At 36.1% G+C, this 16159-nt stretch overlaps 1 protein-coding gene across 1 annotated transcript in view; it reads left to right on the top strand.

The window, feature by feature from the left end:
• LRPAP1 (LDL receptor related protein associated protein 1) overlaps positions 1-16159 on the top strand; it is a 52051-nt gene that overhangs the window by 12448 nt on the left and 23444 nt on the right. Inside the window, exon 2 of the mRNA XM_001373233.5 lies at positions 880-1024. Within this exon, the coding sequence (XP_001373270.1) occupies positions 880-1024 (145 nt within the window). The remainder of the gene's footprint in view (positions 1-879; positions 1025-16159) is intronic.

The raw sequence follows: 16159 nt of genomic DNA, 5'->3' as shown, positions 1-16159 counted from the left end.
AAAAAAAGAACTAGTCTGTGGGGCAAACAATACTCTCCCAAGGACCCTTTCCCTGGCTTCCTTCATCCTAGTGCCATTCCTCTGAGCTGATCTCAAATTTATCTTGTATATGTCCTGTTTGTACATAACTGTTTGCATGTTGTCTCTCCTCTTAAACTATAAATTCTTGGAGAGTGGAGGCTGTCTCTATATTTCTCAGTGTTCCCAGTGCTTAGCCCAGTAGAACTACGTCCATAGTAGGAGCTTAATAAATGCTCATTAACTAACTAATCAGGAAGTGTCACTCTATAAACTCTCTTCCTCTTATTTCTAGAATTAAATTCAAGAAAGAGCCTGCTTCCTGCCTTTCTCTAACATAGTAACCAGATCAGCATATTTATGAAGTTACTAGTAACCTAGAAAATTAAAGCTAGCCTTTAAATTCCCTTCTGCAAGTTAACAGAATTATGCCGTATCATTAAATTTCCTTGAGAATGTTAGAAGAGAAACTATCCATATGAAACCCATATTTCTGAATATAACCACATAGTCATTATTTTGGAATGGGCCTGATCTTTCATGTAGGGTAAACTTTCCTAACACTAGTAGTTTAGGATGAGAGGAGAGTTGATCAGATTGTGTCCTTTCCAATATCCTGGTTTTATTTTCTGTTACATATTTATTTTGCTTCAATCACTACAGTGACTAGGTACTTTTGAATTGTATTGTTTGTGACAATAAATTCATCTTTTTTCTACTAATCTTTCAATACCTGTAATGTATTTTCATCCAATATCAATTTTCTCCTGAGCTAGCATAGTTTAGAGCAGTGCCAAACATATTGTGTGCCTGGTTAAACTATAGCTGGTTATCAAAGCTTTCTGTGTTCTCATTTCACAGCTTCATTTTTCTCCTGTGAAAATGTCAGAGCTCAATGTTGATCTGAAGATGCAAGAAAAGGATGAACTCAACTGGAAAAAAATGAAGGCTGAAGGATTAGACGATGATGGAGAAAAAGAAGCAAAACTTGTCCGCAATTTCAATGGTATAAAGGAGTTTCTTATGAGTAATACACATCTTGCTGACCTGTCATTTATAAATGAGAAAATGCCACTGATATCATCTTAGGCTGCCTTAACAGAAGGAGAGTATCAGACCACAGGAAGTATATTCTTCCTGTACCCCATCCTAGGCAAAACACATCATCTCTGTTGTGTTTGACAGTCTGTGCTAGAAGAGTATGAATAGGGTAGTTGGGGCTCTGGGAATCAAAGGTACTTGAAATGGTTAATAAGAGAAATGAAGAATTCACTATCTTCACATATTTAAAAGATTCATGTGGAGATGAGATTAGATTTGCTCTGTGAGTCAGAAGTAGAAAGGGGTGGGCTAGAACCAACTTGAACAAAGAAAGCACTTATACTCTAGAAAATGGCAAACAATTCCAATTTAGGGCTTGATTTATTGTTTTATTCATTGTCTAGATTTGAACATGTTAAAATGCAGGTTAAACTTAAAAGTACGCTGTAGACCAGTGGTTCTCAACCTTTCTAATGCCATAACCCTGCAATACAGTTCCTCATGTTGTGGTGACCCCAAACCAAAAAATTATTTTGGTGGCTACTTTAAAACTGTAATTTTGCTACAGTTATGATTCGGAATGCAAATACCTGATATGCATTCTGTATTCTCGTTGCTATAAATCAAACATAATTTTAACATAGTGATTAATCAGAAAAACAATATTTAATTATATGTTGAGAAATATTAATCCAACAGGAGGCAGCCTGCATGCAGGAGCAGGAGGTAAGTCCTTCCTGGTGTAAACCTCAAAATTTCTCAGACTTATGAATGTTAGGGGTTTCCCCCATTGGGGAATCTTCTACTTAAAAAAATTCCCTAGCAGATGGTGAGAACTCTACTTGAGTGTGGGGGCTCCTTGCCTTGGGAATATCCTACTCCACCCTACTTAGGACTGCTTTAGGACAGAGAGCTCCTTGAGAACAATGAAAAGTACTTTGTTCCATGCTTATGGAAGGGACAGGAAATTCTTTGAGTCATGACTGTTTTAGAATTGATACAATGGGATACTAAGTACCTATAAAGGTGGGGCAACTTGTAAACTACTTAAACCTAAAAGGGTGATAACTCATTCAGAGGTTTTTTCTAATGAAATTTGTCGACACAGCAGCATTTTTTTCCTGACTTACTAAAGAGATTAAAACTTCTCAGCTGTGAATTCAAAATGGGCGGTCCTTTAGAAACATCTACAGTGATTGGTAGATGTAAGGACTTAAGGGAGGTGACAGAGAAGATTTTGCCCTTAAAAATAAGAGCTCAGGGAAGAGCTGGGAAGTCATTCTGAAACAGATTGGAGAGACTCATTCTGAGGAGACTGATTCTGAAACATTCAGATGGAGGAGGGAGCTGGTGAAAGCAGCTGAGATACTGCTGGCCTGGTGTCATTAGAAATCCTTACTTAGACAGATCTTATGGTGAGTTATAAAAAACTGACTGATTTCTCTCTTAAGGCTCAGGTCTAGGCCATATTGGCTTGAGGCCCTTCATACTTATTCCTTTCTTACTCTCTCTCTCTCTCTTTCTTTGATTACTCATTGTATTGTTAATTAAAATCTCTATAAAACCCAATTGACTTGGGTATTTGAATAATTGGGAATATTTCCCTGGTGACCACCTTATATTTGATTTTAAACCCAAGACACTGTAGTGAAACATATTTCTGTGGTCAAACTTACTCACCCTCTCTTATATCTATCACAATTTATATCTTCCACTATTTTAACCATTACAGTTTAAGACCTTAACCATTTTAAATCTCACACTGGGGAGGGGGTCCGCAGACGCTGCCTTCTTCTTCCTGTTGTCTCCCTCCAGCTCGAGCTGAGGCTTCACTTTGCTGGGGTTACTCGGCTCCGTTATCCACTCCAGGACTCATTCTTAACCCCTCTGGAGCCAGCACCTGGGTGCTCTCTCTGGGTCTCTGTTTGAGTCCAGTCTCCAGGCAACAGGGTAAATCATCACCCCTCATGGGGGGGAGGGCTGCTGATAGGTAACTAATATTAGTACAATGTGCAGGCAGCAGGATCCCCATACTTTCCAAGATCTTGCTGTAAAGTAGCGCGATTTCTCAGCGGCTAAAGCCAATTGAAATATGTATTTTCCGATGGCTTTAGGTGACCTCTGTGTTTTGGTCGTTTGACCCCTGCCGGGGTTGTGACCCACAGTTTGAGAACCGCTGCTGTAGGCAATTTTTTTTTTCAGAGGTTAGGACCAATAGGTAAAAGTTAAAGGGAGTTTTAGCTTATTTAATCAGGAAAAAAATATCTCCAGGAGTACCTATTTTACTTTCTAACATCAGAATGGGCTAGCTTCTAAGATAGTGAATTTCCTGTCACTGGAGATATTTCAGCTGGCTGTCTATAAGGGATACTTATAGATACTGTGTGGAGCAGGAGACTGAACCAGATGACCTAAAACATCCATTCCAAAACTAAATTTCTATAATTCCATTTTTTCTTCTTTCAAATGTAGTTAAGGAGGTAAAAGGCTATCCTAGAGCTAAATGATTTACAAAGGCCATGTAGCAAATCCTTGTGCTCTCTGTCCTGGCCTCCAGCTTCATTTCACAAGACACAAATCAACCACTGAGCCATTAACATCTCCTGGTCACCTTGCTAGAGAATTGTTTAGGATGGCTTTTCTTCCTGCTCAGGAGAAGCTGGGAGCACTTCAAACCAAGAACAGCCTAAAGTTACATAATCTAAGAAGGCTAGTGCTGACACATCTATATGTTTCTGAAAAAGCAATCATCGTTTTGAGAGCAGCTTCATTGAGCCCCAGATTTTAGAGTTAGGAGTGGGATGGAGGAGAGCACAAAGGAGGAAATCCTCCAGGGAAGGACCTAGAGAACATAAATTTTAGGTATCAGTAAGCTTTTTTGTTAGGAAGGAAGAAGTGAAGTTTCTGGCACAATAAAGAAGATTCTGAACTTTAGAGTAAGAAGCCTCAAGTTCAAAATCTCCCTTCCAAAAAATAACCCTGTCATCTTGATGAGTCCCTTTGACCTCAGTTCTCTCATCTATAAAATCTTAGTAACACTTGCTCTATCTGTCCCAAAAGGTGTTTCTGAGGAAAGCATTATAAAGCCCTGGGTAGAAATATACCATATATAAAAACCAATGTCCAGAGGCCAGCTGGGTAGCTCAGTGGATTGAGAGCCAGGCCTAGAGACGGGAGGTCCTAGGTTCAAATCTGGCCTCAGACCATTCCCAGTTGTGTGACCCTGGGCAAGTCACTTAACCCCCATTGCCTAGCCCTTACCACTGTTCTGCCTTGGAACCAATACACAATATTGATTCCAAGATGGAAGGTAAGTGTTGTTTTTTTTTTAATTTTAAGCCATGTCCATAAAATCAGATATTTATAGAGTAGACAGCAGTGTTAAAAGTTAAGTGCCTTAAATTTAGTTAAGTACTGAATAAATATTTGAATTTGTGGAGGTCATAGATTTCCAAAGTTAGATGAAAACTTAGAAATCATATTTGGAGTTTTGTTGGCAAAAATAGTGAAGTGATTTGCCATGAGGAAACTGAGGCAGACAGGTAAATGACTTGCCCAGTAAGTATCTGAGGTCAGGTTTGAATTGAAGATCAATCTTCATGACTCCAGGTCTGGCTTTTATTTGCTATACCCTCTGGATGCCCACAAAGAAAACTAAATCTATTGAAATAAAGATATAATTTTGTGCATATCTAAGTAATTGATCCCATGAAATTTATCCATGGAAGCCCTTCGGTTAAGTACCCTGCCATACAAGCAGTTTCCCTTCAGTAACACCTACCATTTTTGTTAAGTTCTTTGCAAACCGGCATGTTTTGAGTTAGCATCTACAGGTAAGAAGCAGGTATTATTTATTTTGAGAATATTCTACCCAATGTTAAGAGTAAAATTTAGGTTTGAGACTGATTATATTATTTTGGGGTTGCCAGGGATTTAAATTCTATATCCCAATGAGATACTCAAATCAGAATAGAATTTTATGGTGGTTTATTTACAATAGAAGGAAGAAATTAAGAATGAGGGAGAAAGAGGGAAAAGGGTAGATCTGTTCTGTCCTGACCTGAGCCAGGGGTAGTTCAGAGACCTCAGCCAAGAGGCCTTCCCAGAAGATTAAATCTCACTCAGTTTCCAGCCACGAGGTTGGTGCCTTCAGAAAGCCAGGGAAAGAGAATTCAGCCTTAACACTCACCATGTGGTCGACTAAGGGAAGCAGTCTCAGGCCTCCACGCTCCAGCCCTCCAAGTCAAGAACCACTGCAAAAAGCCGCCAAAGTCCACAAAAGTCCCCCTCAAAGGAAATGACACAAAATATAAAGGCCATTCTTTACATCACTTCCTGTGTCTCACATGTACCATTGGTGGCTTAAACTTGGCTTAGTACAGCCCAGGGGGTCAGTCAGTTGTTTCTTATTTGTCACTTGCTAGCACACACAAATCACAGGCCATCCTCCCCTACAGTTAATCCTTAAGTGGGGGTGTATACATTCCTGGTGGCTAGAATTCTAAAGACTAAGCAGGGTGGAGTAAATCTAAAATTCACACCAGGAGGCTCTATATTTTTGTTGAAATTTATATTAATATCACAGGGGCAATAAGGGGAGCCCCTGATTTTCTGGACAGGAGTGTGTATAGCGAAGCTAAGTGTGCAATCTGGTCCCTTGCTTAGGGCTTGTGTCACACTTTGTGAGATGTCACAGCATCCTCTCCTTGTCCTCTGTGACTAGGACTGTCTCAGAAAGGGCTGACTGTTGTAGCTTATAGGGAAAAATAGACTCTAATAGTAGAATACTCTTCCCTTTGGGTAGGCTATAAAGAGAGCAGAGCCCAGGGGAAGACTCTGCTCCTCTCTCCCTGTTAAGGGCACATTCATCTACAGATTTTTTGGACTCAGACTCAGTTTCTTCATCTGTAAAATGCGGATAGGGCAGCTAGTTGGCATAGTGGACAGACTGCCAGACCTAGAGTCAGAAAGACTCATCTTTCCAAGTTCAAATCTAGTGTCAGACACAAGCTATGTGACTGGGCAGGTCATCTTAACTGTTTGCCTCCATTTTCTCAGAGCTGGAAAAGAAAATGGCAAACCACTACAATATCTTGACCAAGAAAAACCTAGATGAGGTCACAGTTAACTGAAAATGATTCAACAACAACCACAAAAATGGAGATAAATAATGCCTACTGTGCCTCAGGTATGTTGTGAAGAATGAGTCAAGTAAAGTGGACAACGTTCTTTACAAGACTTAAAATGGATTATTATTGTGAATCAGAGAACAATTAGATATTATTGTAAATCAGAGAATACTCACCTTACAGTACATTTGATTTTTTTTTTTACATGAGTGCAGAACTTTACATTTATCTCTATAAAATTTGATCCTGTTATATGTAGCCATCTTGAATTCAGGGCTGTGAGGATCTCATAGGATCCTAATTCATTATATAGCTTCTTGGTTGTGCTTCCTCGCTTTGTGTTACATGAACAATTAATAAGCATGTTATCTAGTTTTAAATTGTCAAAATATTGAGCAGATGAGGGCCAAAGAGAGCCCTGTGGGATGCTAGCAGAGACCCCCTTCCATGTTAATGTCAAATGTTTGTCAGTACATTGGGGTTATAGTCCTACATCCAGTTATGAATCCACTCAACTGTAGCAGTGACATTTATAATAGTTCTTTATGGTTTATAAACCAGTTCTCCTCATAACAGCCAGTGGAAAAGATAGTACACGTTTGACCTTCTTCATCTTATAGATAGGGAAACTGATATTCAAGAGTAAAGTACTTGTCCACACTTAAAGAGCTACTTAGTATTAGAACTGGGATTCACACCAAGGTCTGCTCTCTCTAAGTCCATTATGTTTTCCACTAATCCTGCTTCCTTCTCTTACCTTCCAGCCTACATGTCTTATATACAAGGCTATAATGAAAGGATATCATCAAGTGTCTTTGAAATCCTTTCATGTATAGCATAGGTTTGCAACCTGGAATTTGAACTTTTATTTTTACATTTTGATAACCTATTTCAGTATAATAAATTCAATATAATTGCACATTCAAAACTTATTCTGGGACTATTTTCACCAGACTCGCAGAGGAAGAGGAGTTGTCTCTCTTTCTCATTCTCTGTCTGTCTGTCTGTCTGTCTGTCTCTCTCTCTCTCTCTCTCACTCACTCTCTCACTCAAGTCACTCACTCACTCACACACACACAGTTAGGCACCTCTGATATATAGCATTTCCCTGTTCTACAAATCTGGAAGCTGTCAAAAAAGGAAATTTAGTTAATTTGATGAATCTATGAAGACAATTGAATAATCATTGCTTCCTTTTCTAATTGCTTATCAACTATCTTTTAAAAATAATAAACCATGAAATTTTGCTAAGAATTAATAAACCCATTGGTTTGTAGCTTCTAGAATCTACATTCTCCCTTTTTAAAATTTATATTTGCCTTTTTCAGGCCTTCTGATACTTACTTGCTGTGACTCCTCAGATATTTCCAAAAAAGGTTCAACAATCATATCTGCAAGTTATGTTTATATTATTGACCTCAACCAATAGACTCAAAGTCATTTAGAACACTTGAGTATTTTTCTGCCATCTCTTCATCCATCTCAGGCTTCAATTCCCATTTTTCCTTTCTGTTCTGAAGATTATTCTCGTGACAGAAGCTAAATGAGAGTTGAATATAACAACTTTCAGTGATTTGTTAACATTACACTATTGACCCCTAAAGCAGCAGCACTAACACTCAGAAGTAATTTTTAAAAACTATTTTTAATTGACCTTTGCATTTTTCCTAAACTTTTAATTCATTCTTGACTTTGGTCTTCACTCAGTTGCATCTCTTGTCTTTTTTCTTTCCCATTTGTTTTTACTTCCATCTTCTGTTAAAGTCCTTTAGAGAGCCTCCCTCTTTAGATAGAAGCTTCATGTTCTTTAGGCACCTCCTTTTCTAAACATTCTCACTGAGATTATTCAAATATGTTGTTAGAGTTTCATTTTGAGAACCTCTTATCCCTATTAAATCATCTTCCCCTTTAGAGATTCAGACCAATGAATCTAGTTTTTCCTCTGAATTTTCTGACATTTGCATTTTTAAGGAATGTGGTATATGTGTCCATTTCTAACTACCTTCTTTGATTATCATAAATTTTAATTTAAAATATGTAACTTTCTCCTAAAATTTCTGTCATTTCCATTTCAACCATTTCTTGCTTTTTAGAATTAAATATGGAGTAGCAGGTCATCTTTTCTTTTGCCTTCTGAGATGTAGAATTATCAACAAGTAAGTGGAGAATCCATCAGATCTTTTAACAAAATGACACTTCTGGTAGATACCAGATTATCGGTGATTCCTCATCAGGAAATATCTTGCTTTTTACCTGTTTTCTGATCTATTCAGGGATATATCTATATTCTCTTCCTGGCGGAGTAGTCAATAAAGTAGTTCCACAATGATTTCACTTCTTTTCCTCTCCACTGTGATTTTACCCATAGGTTTTAGATCCTTTGGATCAACTTTCTTTTTTTATTCCAAATTTTGCAAAACCAAAGGAAATTAGCATTTGCATATGTAGAGAAAGAAGATAGTACACAAATGAAATCACAAATCTCCTATATGTTTAGATTGCTTTTCTTCTTATCTACTTAATAAATCCTATCCACAGGTGTCCCAACCCCTCCTTATATTCCCCACATCACAAAAGATATCATCTGGGCAGCCAACATATACATATGAATTAAGTCAAATTTCACCTTTCTGTTCACTTTCTGGAAGTAACATTCACAGTTTATTTTTCCAGTTTACAGCGTTCTCCTGGTTCTACTTATTTTAGTGTTCTTTATCTCATACAGTTTTTCCCCAAGTTTTATTAAAAGTCAGTCTACTCGTCATTCCTTATGGTACAGTAGTATTTCATCACAATCATATACCACAATCTGTTCAACCATTCCCCAGTTGATGGGCACTTCCTCAGTCTCCAATTCTTCACTACCACAAAGAGGGAACATATGGATTTTTTTCCTTTCCCTGAACTCCTTGGAAAACAGATCCAGCAATGGTATACAGTTTTATAACTCTGGAGGTAATTCCAAATTGTTCTTCAGAATAGTCAGATCAGTTCACAGCTCCACCAGCAGTGTATTAGTGTCCCTATTTTTCCACATCTCCAACATTTGTTGCTTTGCCCTTTTAGCCAATCTGATGGGCTTAAGGTAATATCTCAGAATTGTTTTGGTTTTCTTCCTCTAATCAATCTTGATTTAGAGGAGTTTTTTCTTATACCTATATATCTTCAATTTCTTTATCCTAAAATCATTCATATTTTTTGCCATTTATCAGTCGGGGGATGACTCTTATTCTTACAAATTTGCCAAAGTTCTCTATATATTTTAGATTTGAGACCTCCATCTGAGAGGCTATGTATAAAAAATTTTGCCAGATTTTGCTTTCCTTCTAATCTTGGTAGTATTTATTTTATTTGTACAAAAGCTTTTCAGTTTAATGTACTCAGAATCATCCATTTTACATTTCACAATACTCTTTATCTCTTAACAACTCTAAATTCATCTTCTGTTCATAAATCTGATAGGTAATATGTTCCCCATGTTCCTGATTTACTTATGGTAGTTCCTCGGGTCTAGGTTAGATATCCATTATCTTAATTTACTGAATGGCATAAGTTTCTTCCAAACTAATTTCCAGTTATCCCGGCAATTTTTATCAGATAGTGATTTCTTATCCCCAAAGCCTAGATCTATGATTTCATCAAATTCAAAATTACTAAAATCTTTTACTTGTGTGTATCATATGTCTGGTCTACTGGTCTATCTTTCTATTTCTTAGACAGTCTTGATAATTATTGCTTTATAATAAAATTTAAAATCTGGTAATCCTAGACCACCTTCTTTTACATTTTTTATTCCTTTGATATTCTTGATCTTCTATTCTTCCAAATGAATTTTTTTGCTATTATTTTTTCTAACTTGATAAAATAATTTTTTGGTAATTTAATTGTGATGGCATTGAATAAATAGCTTAGGTGGTATTACCATTTTAATTATATTAGCTCTTCCTGTCCATGAGCAGTTAACATTTCTCCAGTTATTTAGATACGACTATAAAAAGTGTTTTATAATTATGTTTATGTAGTTCCTAGTTTTGTTTTAACAAGTATACTTACAGGTATTTTATTATATATCTTTGGTTATTTTAAATGGAGTATCTGTTTCTATATCTTAAAAATGTTGATAATTTATACAATATCCTGCTACTTTGTTAAAAATTATTTAAAGTTTCAACTAACTTTTTGGTTGAATTTCTAGGATACCCCACATATACAATCATACAAACAGAAATAGTTTAATACCTCTATGCCCATTATGATTCCTTCAGTTTCTTTTTCTTCTCTTACTGCCATTGCTAGCATTTCTAAAACTATGTTAAATAATATTGGTGATAATGGATACTCTTGTTTCACTCCTGATCCTATTGGAAAGGCTTCTAGTTTCTCCCCATTATAAATAATACTTGGTGATAATTTAAGATGATGCTTCATATCAATTTCAGAAAAAAATCCATTATATCTATGCTTTCCAGTTATTTTAATAGGAATGAGTATTATATTTGTCAAAGGCTTTTTCTGCATCTATTGATATCATATAGCTTTTATTACATTTGTTATTGGTATTATTATGTTAAGAGTTTTCCATATATATTAAGCTATCCTTGCATTCCTGGTATAAATCCTATTTGGTCACAATGTATTATCTTTGTGACATATAGTCATAGTTTCCTAGCTAGTATTTTGCTTAGGATTTTTGCATTTATATTCATTAATGGCATTGGCCTATAATTTTCTTTCTCTGTTTTACTCTTTCCAGTTTAAGTGTCAGCACCATATTTATTTCATAAAAGGAGTTTGGTAAAACTCCTTCTTTACCTGTTATTTCAAGTAATTTGTTTAATAATGGGGTTAGTTAAGTCTTAAATGTTTGGTGCAATTCACTTGTAAATACATCTGGTCCTGATGTTTTTTTTTTTTTAGCAAGTTCATTTATGGCTTATTCAATTTCTTTTACTAAAATAGATTTATTTAGGTATTCTATTTTTTATTCTAATAATCTAGGCAATTTATTTTTTAAAGTATTCTTCTGTTTCTCTTTGTTAAATTCGTTTTCATATAACTCAGCAAAATACTCTAATAGTAGCTTCGATTTCATCTTCACTGGTGGTATATTTGCCATTTTCATCTTTAAAGCTAGTAAGTTGCTTTTCTTCTCTTTTAAAAAAAATTAGATTAACTAGTAGTTTATCAATTTTATTAATTTTTTTCATAAAACCAACTCCTAAATTTATTAATTTAATGATATTATTACATTCAATCTTACTGATTTCACCTTTAAATTTTTAATATTTCTAATTGGTGTTTAGTTAGGAATTTTTAATTTGCTCTTACTAGTTTTTAATTGTATTATCAATTTATTGATCTTTTCTTTCTCTGTTTTATTAACATAAGCATTTAGAGATACACATTTTTTTCTAATTCCTGCTTTTGCCATATCCCATAGGTTTTATAATGTCATTTCATTATTATCATTCTCTCTAATGAAATTATTATTTCTTTAACTCATTCTTTAAGATTAAGTTAGTCTCCAATTAGTTTTTACTTTTCCATGGTCCTTTATTATATACATTTTTTATTGTGTTAAGGTCTGAGAAGGTTGCATTAATATTTCTGTTTTTCTGTATTTTAAGTACAATATTTTTGTGCCCTTATATTATCAGTTTTTGTGAAGGTGCTATGTCTGGCTGAAAAGATATACTCTTTCTTGTTCCCATTTAATTCACTCCAGATTTCTATCATATTTAAGTTATCTAATATTCTATTCATCTTGGATTCTTTCTTATTTATTTTTTGCTTAGATTTATCTAGTCGTGAGAGGAGGAGATTTAAAGTCCCTCACTATTACTTTGTTATCTGTTTCCATCTGTAACTCATTTAATTTTTTCTTTGAAAATTTAGATGCTATAACATTTGATGAACATAGATTTAAAATTGATAGTTTCATTATTTATGCTACGTTTTATTACAGCAGTTTCCCAGTTTATCTCTTTTGATTATATCCATTTTAGCTTTAGCTTTGTCAGAGATCATGATTGTTATTTTTGTATCAGCTCCAGTCCTTTATTTTTATTCCTTTTGTGTGTCTCATTTTTAAATGTTTCTGGTAAACAGTGTACTGTCAGGTATTGGGTTTTGATCCATTCTGTGAAGCATTTTATTTTTATAGGTGAATTCATCCCATTCACATTCAGTTTCATAATTTACTAGTCATATATTTCCCTTCATTCTGTTTTTCCTCACTGTTTGTCCTTTTCTTTCCTTGTTTTTGCTGTCCTCCCTTCTCTGTGGCAGTTCCTCCACTTGTTCTTTCTCCATATGACATATCCATCCTATTCTACGTCCTCTAATCCATTCTACTACTATTTTGGCTCATTCCATTGTACTTACTTTGACTTCAGGTTTTTATCCATACACACCCCTTCAAACACACCCCTTCAACATAACAATGTAATGATGCTATTTCCAGGGGCACTAGATAACATTTTCACATTTAAGGATCAGACATTTTAGCCTTCTGAGTCTCTTATGATTAGCTTTCCAACATTACCTTTTTATGTTTCTTGTAGATCAAATTTTTTATTGAGTTCTGGATTTTTCCCTAGGAATAGTTGAAACTTTTAGTTCTCTAAATGTCCTTTTTTTTAACCTTTTATAATTATGATCAGTTTTGCTATATATATTATTCTTGGTTGTAAGCCCAGTTCTTTTGCTCTAAGAAATGCTTTGTTCCATGTCCTTTATTTTTTTAATGTTGTGGTTGCTAAGTTTTATGTTATTCTGACTGTAGTTTCACCATATTTGAATTTTTTTCCTTGTTGTTTAAAGTAATTTTTCCTTAACCTAAGAATAATGGTACTTAGCATTGATATTGTTGTTCATTTTTATTTGTGGGTCTCTTTGAGGTGGTGAATGGGGGCTTCTTTCAGTTTATATCATACCTTCTGATTCTAGAATTTCTGGGCAGTTTTCCTTCATGATTTCTTGGGGTATGTTGTCTAAACTCTTTGTTTGATTGTAACCTGCTGGGAGTCTATTTTTATATTGTCTCTCCTTGATCTATTTTCTAGGTCAGTTTTTTTTTTCTGAAAAGATTTTTTCTTCTTCTATCATTTCATTCCTTTGATTTTACTAACCAGGCCAATAGCCTAAATAATTGGCTTTTTGTATAAGTCCCAGAGTTCCTAGTGCTAGTATATGTTACCTTTGGTTTCAAGGCTTTTTGGTACTTATTTTTTCTTCGGCCCTTTTTAGTTATTCCAGTTTTTATAGTTCAAAATCTGATGTAATCCCCAGGTCCCTACTGAACTGCAGTTCATGATTGAACTGAGGTACTCCAACTAGAGCTGACAGACAGTTCTGCCACTGCAAGTGCAAGCAGACAGGCCACTTCCCACTGTGACAGCAGCCAGGGAACCCACTTTCCTAGGAGTGTTCACAGCTGAAGGAGCCCCAAACCCTCTGCAACCACACTCAGAGGTGTGCACTCCTTCCTCACTCCTCCCTATTACAGTAGCCTGGGATAGAACAGCCATCCTGTCTGTATTCCTAAAGTCTCCAAAGTCCCTTACCTGTCAACAGTGAGTCTTGAGGTCTTGCCCTTAGGATCTTGCACCCATAGACTCTGTAGCATTCATTCTCTTAATCCCTTGCTGCAGGCCTGTGGAGGCAGGTGTCTCCTAAACTGAGGCTGCCACCAACACAGTTGCTCTCAGGGTCCTCCACATATAAACTCCATCCATATATTTCTGGTTATAAGCTTCAGGACTCAGCAAAGTGAGGATGCTGAACCTGAACTGAGTGGCTGTCTTGTTGATTCCTCACTGTTTGCTCTGTTTTTCATCCCAGGGCCTGTGGCCTTCCTCACTAGTTATCCCTAGTTCAGCTTTACTCTCAACTCCTATAAATTTTTGCCACTTTTAGCATTGATTCTGTAGAGTTATTTTTAGTTGTTTGTGGAGGGTATTAGAAAGGCAAGGAAGCTTCACTCCCTACTTTTCCATCTTTCCATAATGCATCCCAGTCAACTTTTTTTAAAGGCATAATACCTTCCCTTTTCCATAAGACCTCTTACCAAATTTTGATGGAGTCCATCTGCCTCTTAAAATTTCAAGTTCATTTTATATATAAGTATGACATTTTGTTACGGGGCTATCAAGTATTATTTCCAGTACTTTTCAAAGTTTCTTTTGTGAATTTCTGGACACATACAAATTGTTTTCCATATTATACGCAATCTTTTCTGGGCTTTTTCATCCTTTGCATCCCATTTTAGATTTAAGCCCCCTTTTTCTTCCTACTCTTCATAAAGTATCCTCTCTTTACCCAGGAGCTCATCATTGTGGTTAAGTAATTTTTAAAAAAGCATCATTTACATGTCCAACTCTTTTTCTGCCCTTTGTCTTCCAAAAAGTTCTTACACTTCACTTAGAGGATTGAAAACAATATCATCAAAGGGTCTTAGGTTAATTTCTCAAGTACATACATTAAAAATGACATTTTCTTCAGCTAGGAAACAAGTTTGCCCTGTATTCATCTTCTTCATTAGCAGTATCATGATACTTTACATTGTCCTCTGCACTGGCCTACTAAGAAATTGTGGCTTCTCAAAGGAGTTTATTTTGATACAGTTCAGCAAATTCAATTCGGCAAACATCTGTTAAAGAGTCTGCTATGTGCCAAGCACTGTAAGCTAACAGTCTGGTGGAGCATAACAGATAGATAAGCAAAATGCACAATCATACATAATAACTACATTAAAGAGGTACAAAGTGAATGCTGGGTTAGGGCCAAGACCAAATGAAAACTTTCCAGACCACCTGTGCCTCCTAAATGAAGCTAATCATTCCTTCTTCGTGTTTCTCATAGCAAGTGATCTTGACCTCCTTTATCCCTCATGGATATTGTAAATATTTGTTACAAGTCTCATCTACCTCTCTTGGGAGGAACTGCATTATTTTTCATCTTCACATCTTCAGGGCCCGGCATGGCATGTAACCAACTTGGGTGGTAAGAGGAGGAGATCGAGGAAGGTTTCCTAGAGAAATGATCTCTAGTTGTTAGGCATTCAACAGGCAGACATGCATAGGACCATCATGATTTAAAGAAAAAGTGTGTTCTGATGATATTCCAGTCTGGAGAAGGAGTAATATAAGGTATGTTGTTCCTGAACAGCATTTGGATGATATTTGATGCCTCTCCTATCATCTTTTCTAAGGGAATATAAGATAGACCCTTCCAACACTCCACTTTTAACTACAAGTGCCATCCAACCTAGCTAATGACACTGAAGCTGTATTTGCCTACTGGTATTAAAATTTCAGTTGCATGTTGATTAAATGCCTAATTTTATCTATTGTTTATCAAACTCCCTATTGTCAATAATTTTGAAATAGATTCCATTTTATTGACCTTGTTTTCCACCATGCTCAAAGACTTCATAAGAAAAGCCTAGAAAACAGCCAAGTGGAGATAACAGGGGAACTGACAGATTAAATGAAGCAAACTGAAAACAATTCACTCTTAATTATAACCAAACCAAAGCCAGTGGGCACATCGGAGGGGCAGGAAATAGCTTGTTTGCTTCTTCCTTTACCCATTAGAAAATTTGCATGTCCTGGAGAGCCACTGCCCAGAGATCTGCAAGGGCTTAGCTACCATTTTTATTTGACATGAGGACTTCAGCTCCAAGCTTTCTCTGTGGTCAGTCAAGAGAAGGAACTGAGGGTAGTAAGAATGATTCAAGGAAGCACCATATTATGAGTCACTGGAGTTGGAAGACCTGGCATGGATTCCTGGGTATACCACTTACTACGGCATTGCAACACTGGCCATACCTCACCTTCTACATCCATTAAAGGAAGAGCAAGGGCCAGACCATCGCAGAGGGCCCCTTCAATCCTAACTCCCAAAGTGTTAAATAACAAAAGTTTCCCACATCCTAAATGTATTATATAGTATTATACCTGAGACTTTCC

This window comes from Monodelphis domestica, chromosome 6 (assembly GCF_027887165.1).
Source record: "Monodelphis domestica isolate mMonDom1 chromosome 6, mMonDom1.pri, whole genome shotgun sequence".
NCBI lineage: Eukaryota > Metazoa > Chordata > Mammalia > Didelphimorphia > Didelphidae > Monodelphis > Monodelphis domestica.
The sequence above is the reverse complement of the archived record's forward strand: the minus strand, read 5'-3'. Positions and strand labels throughout refer to the sequence as shown.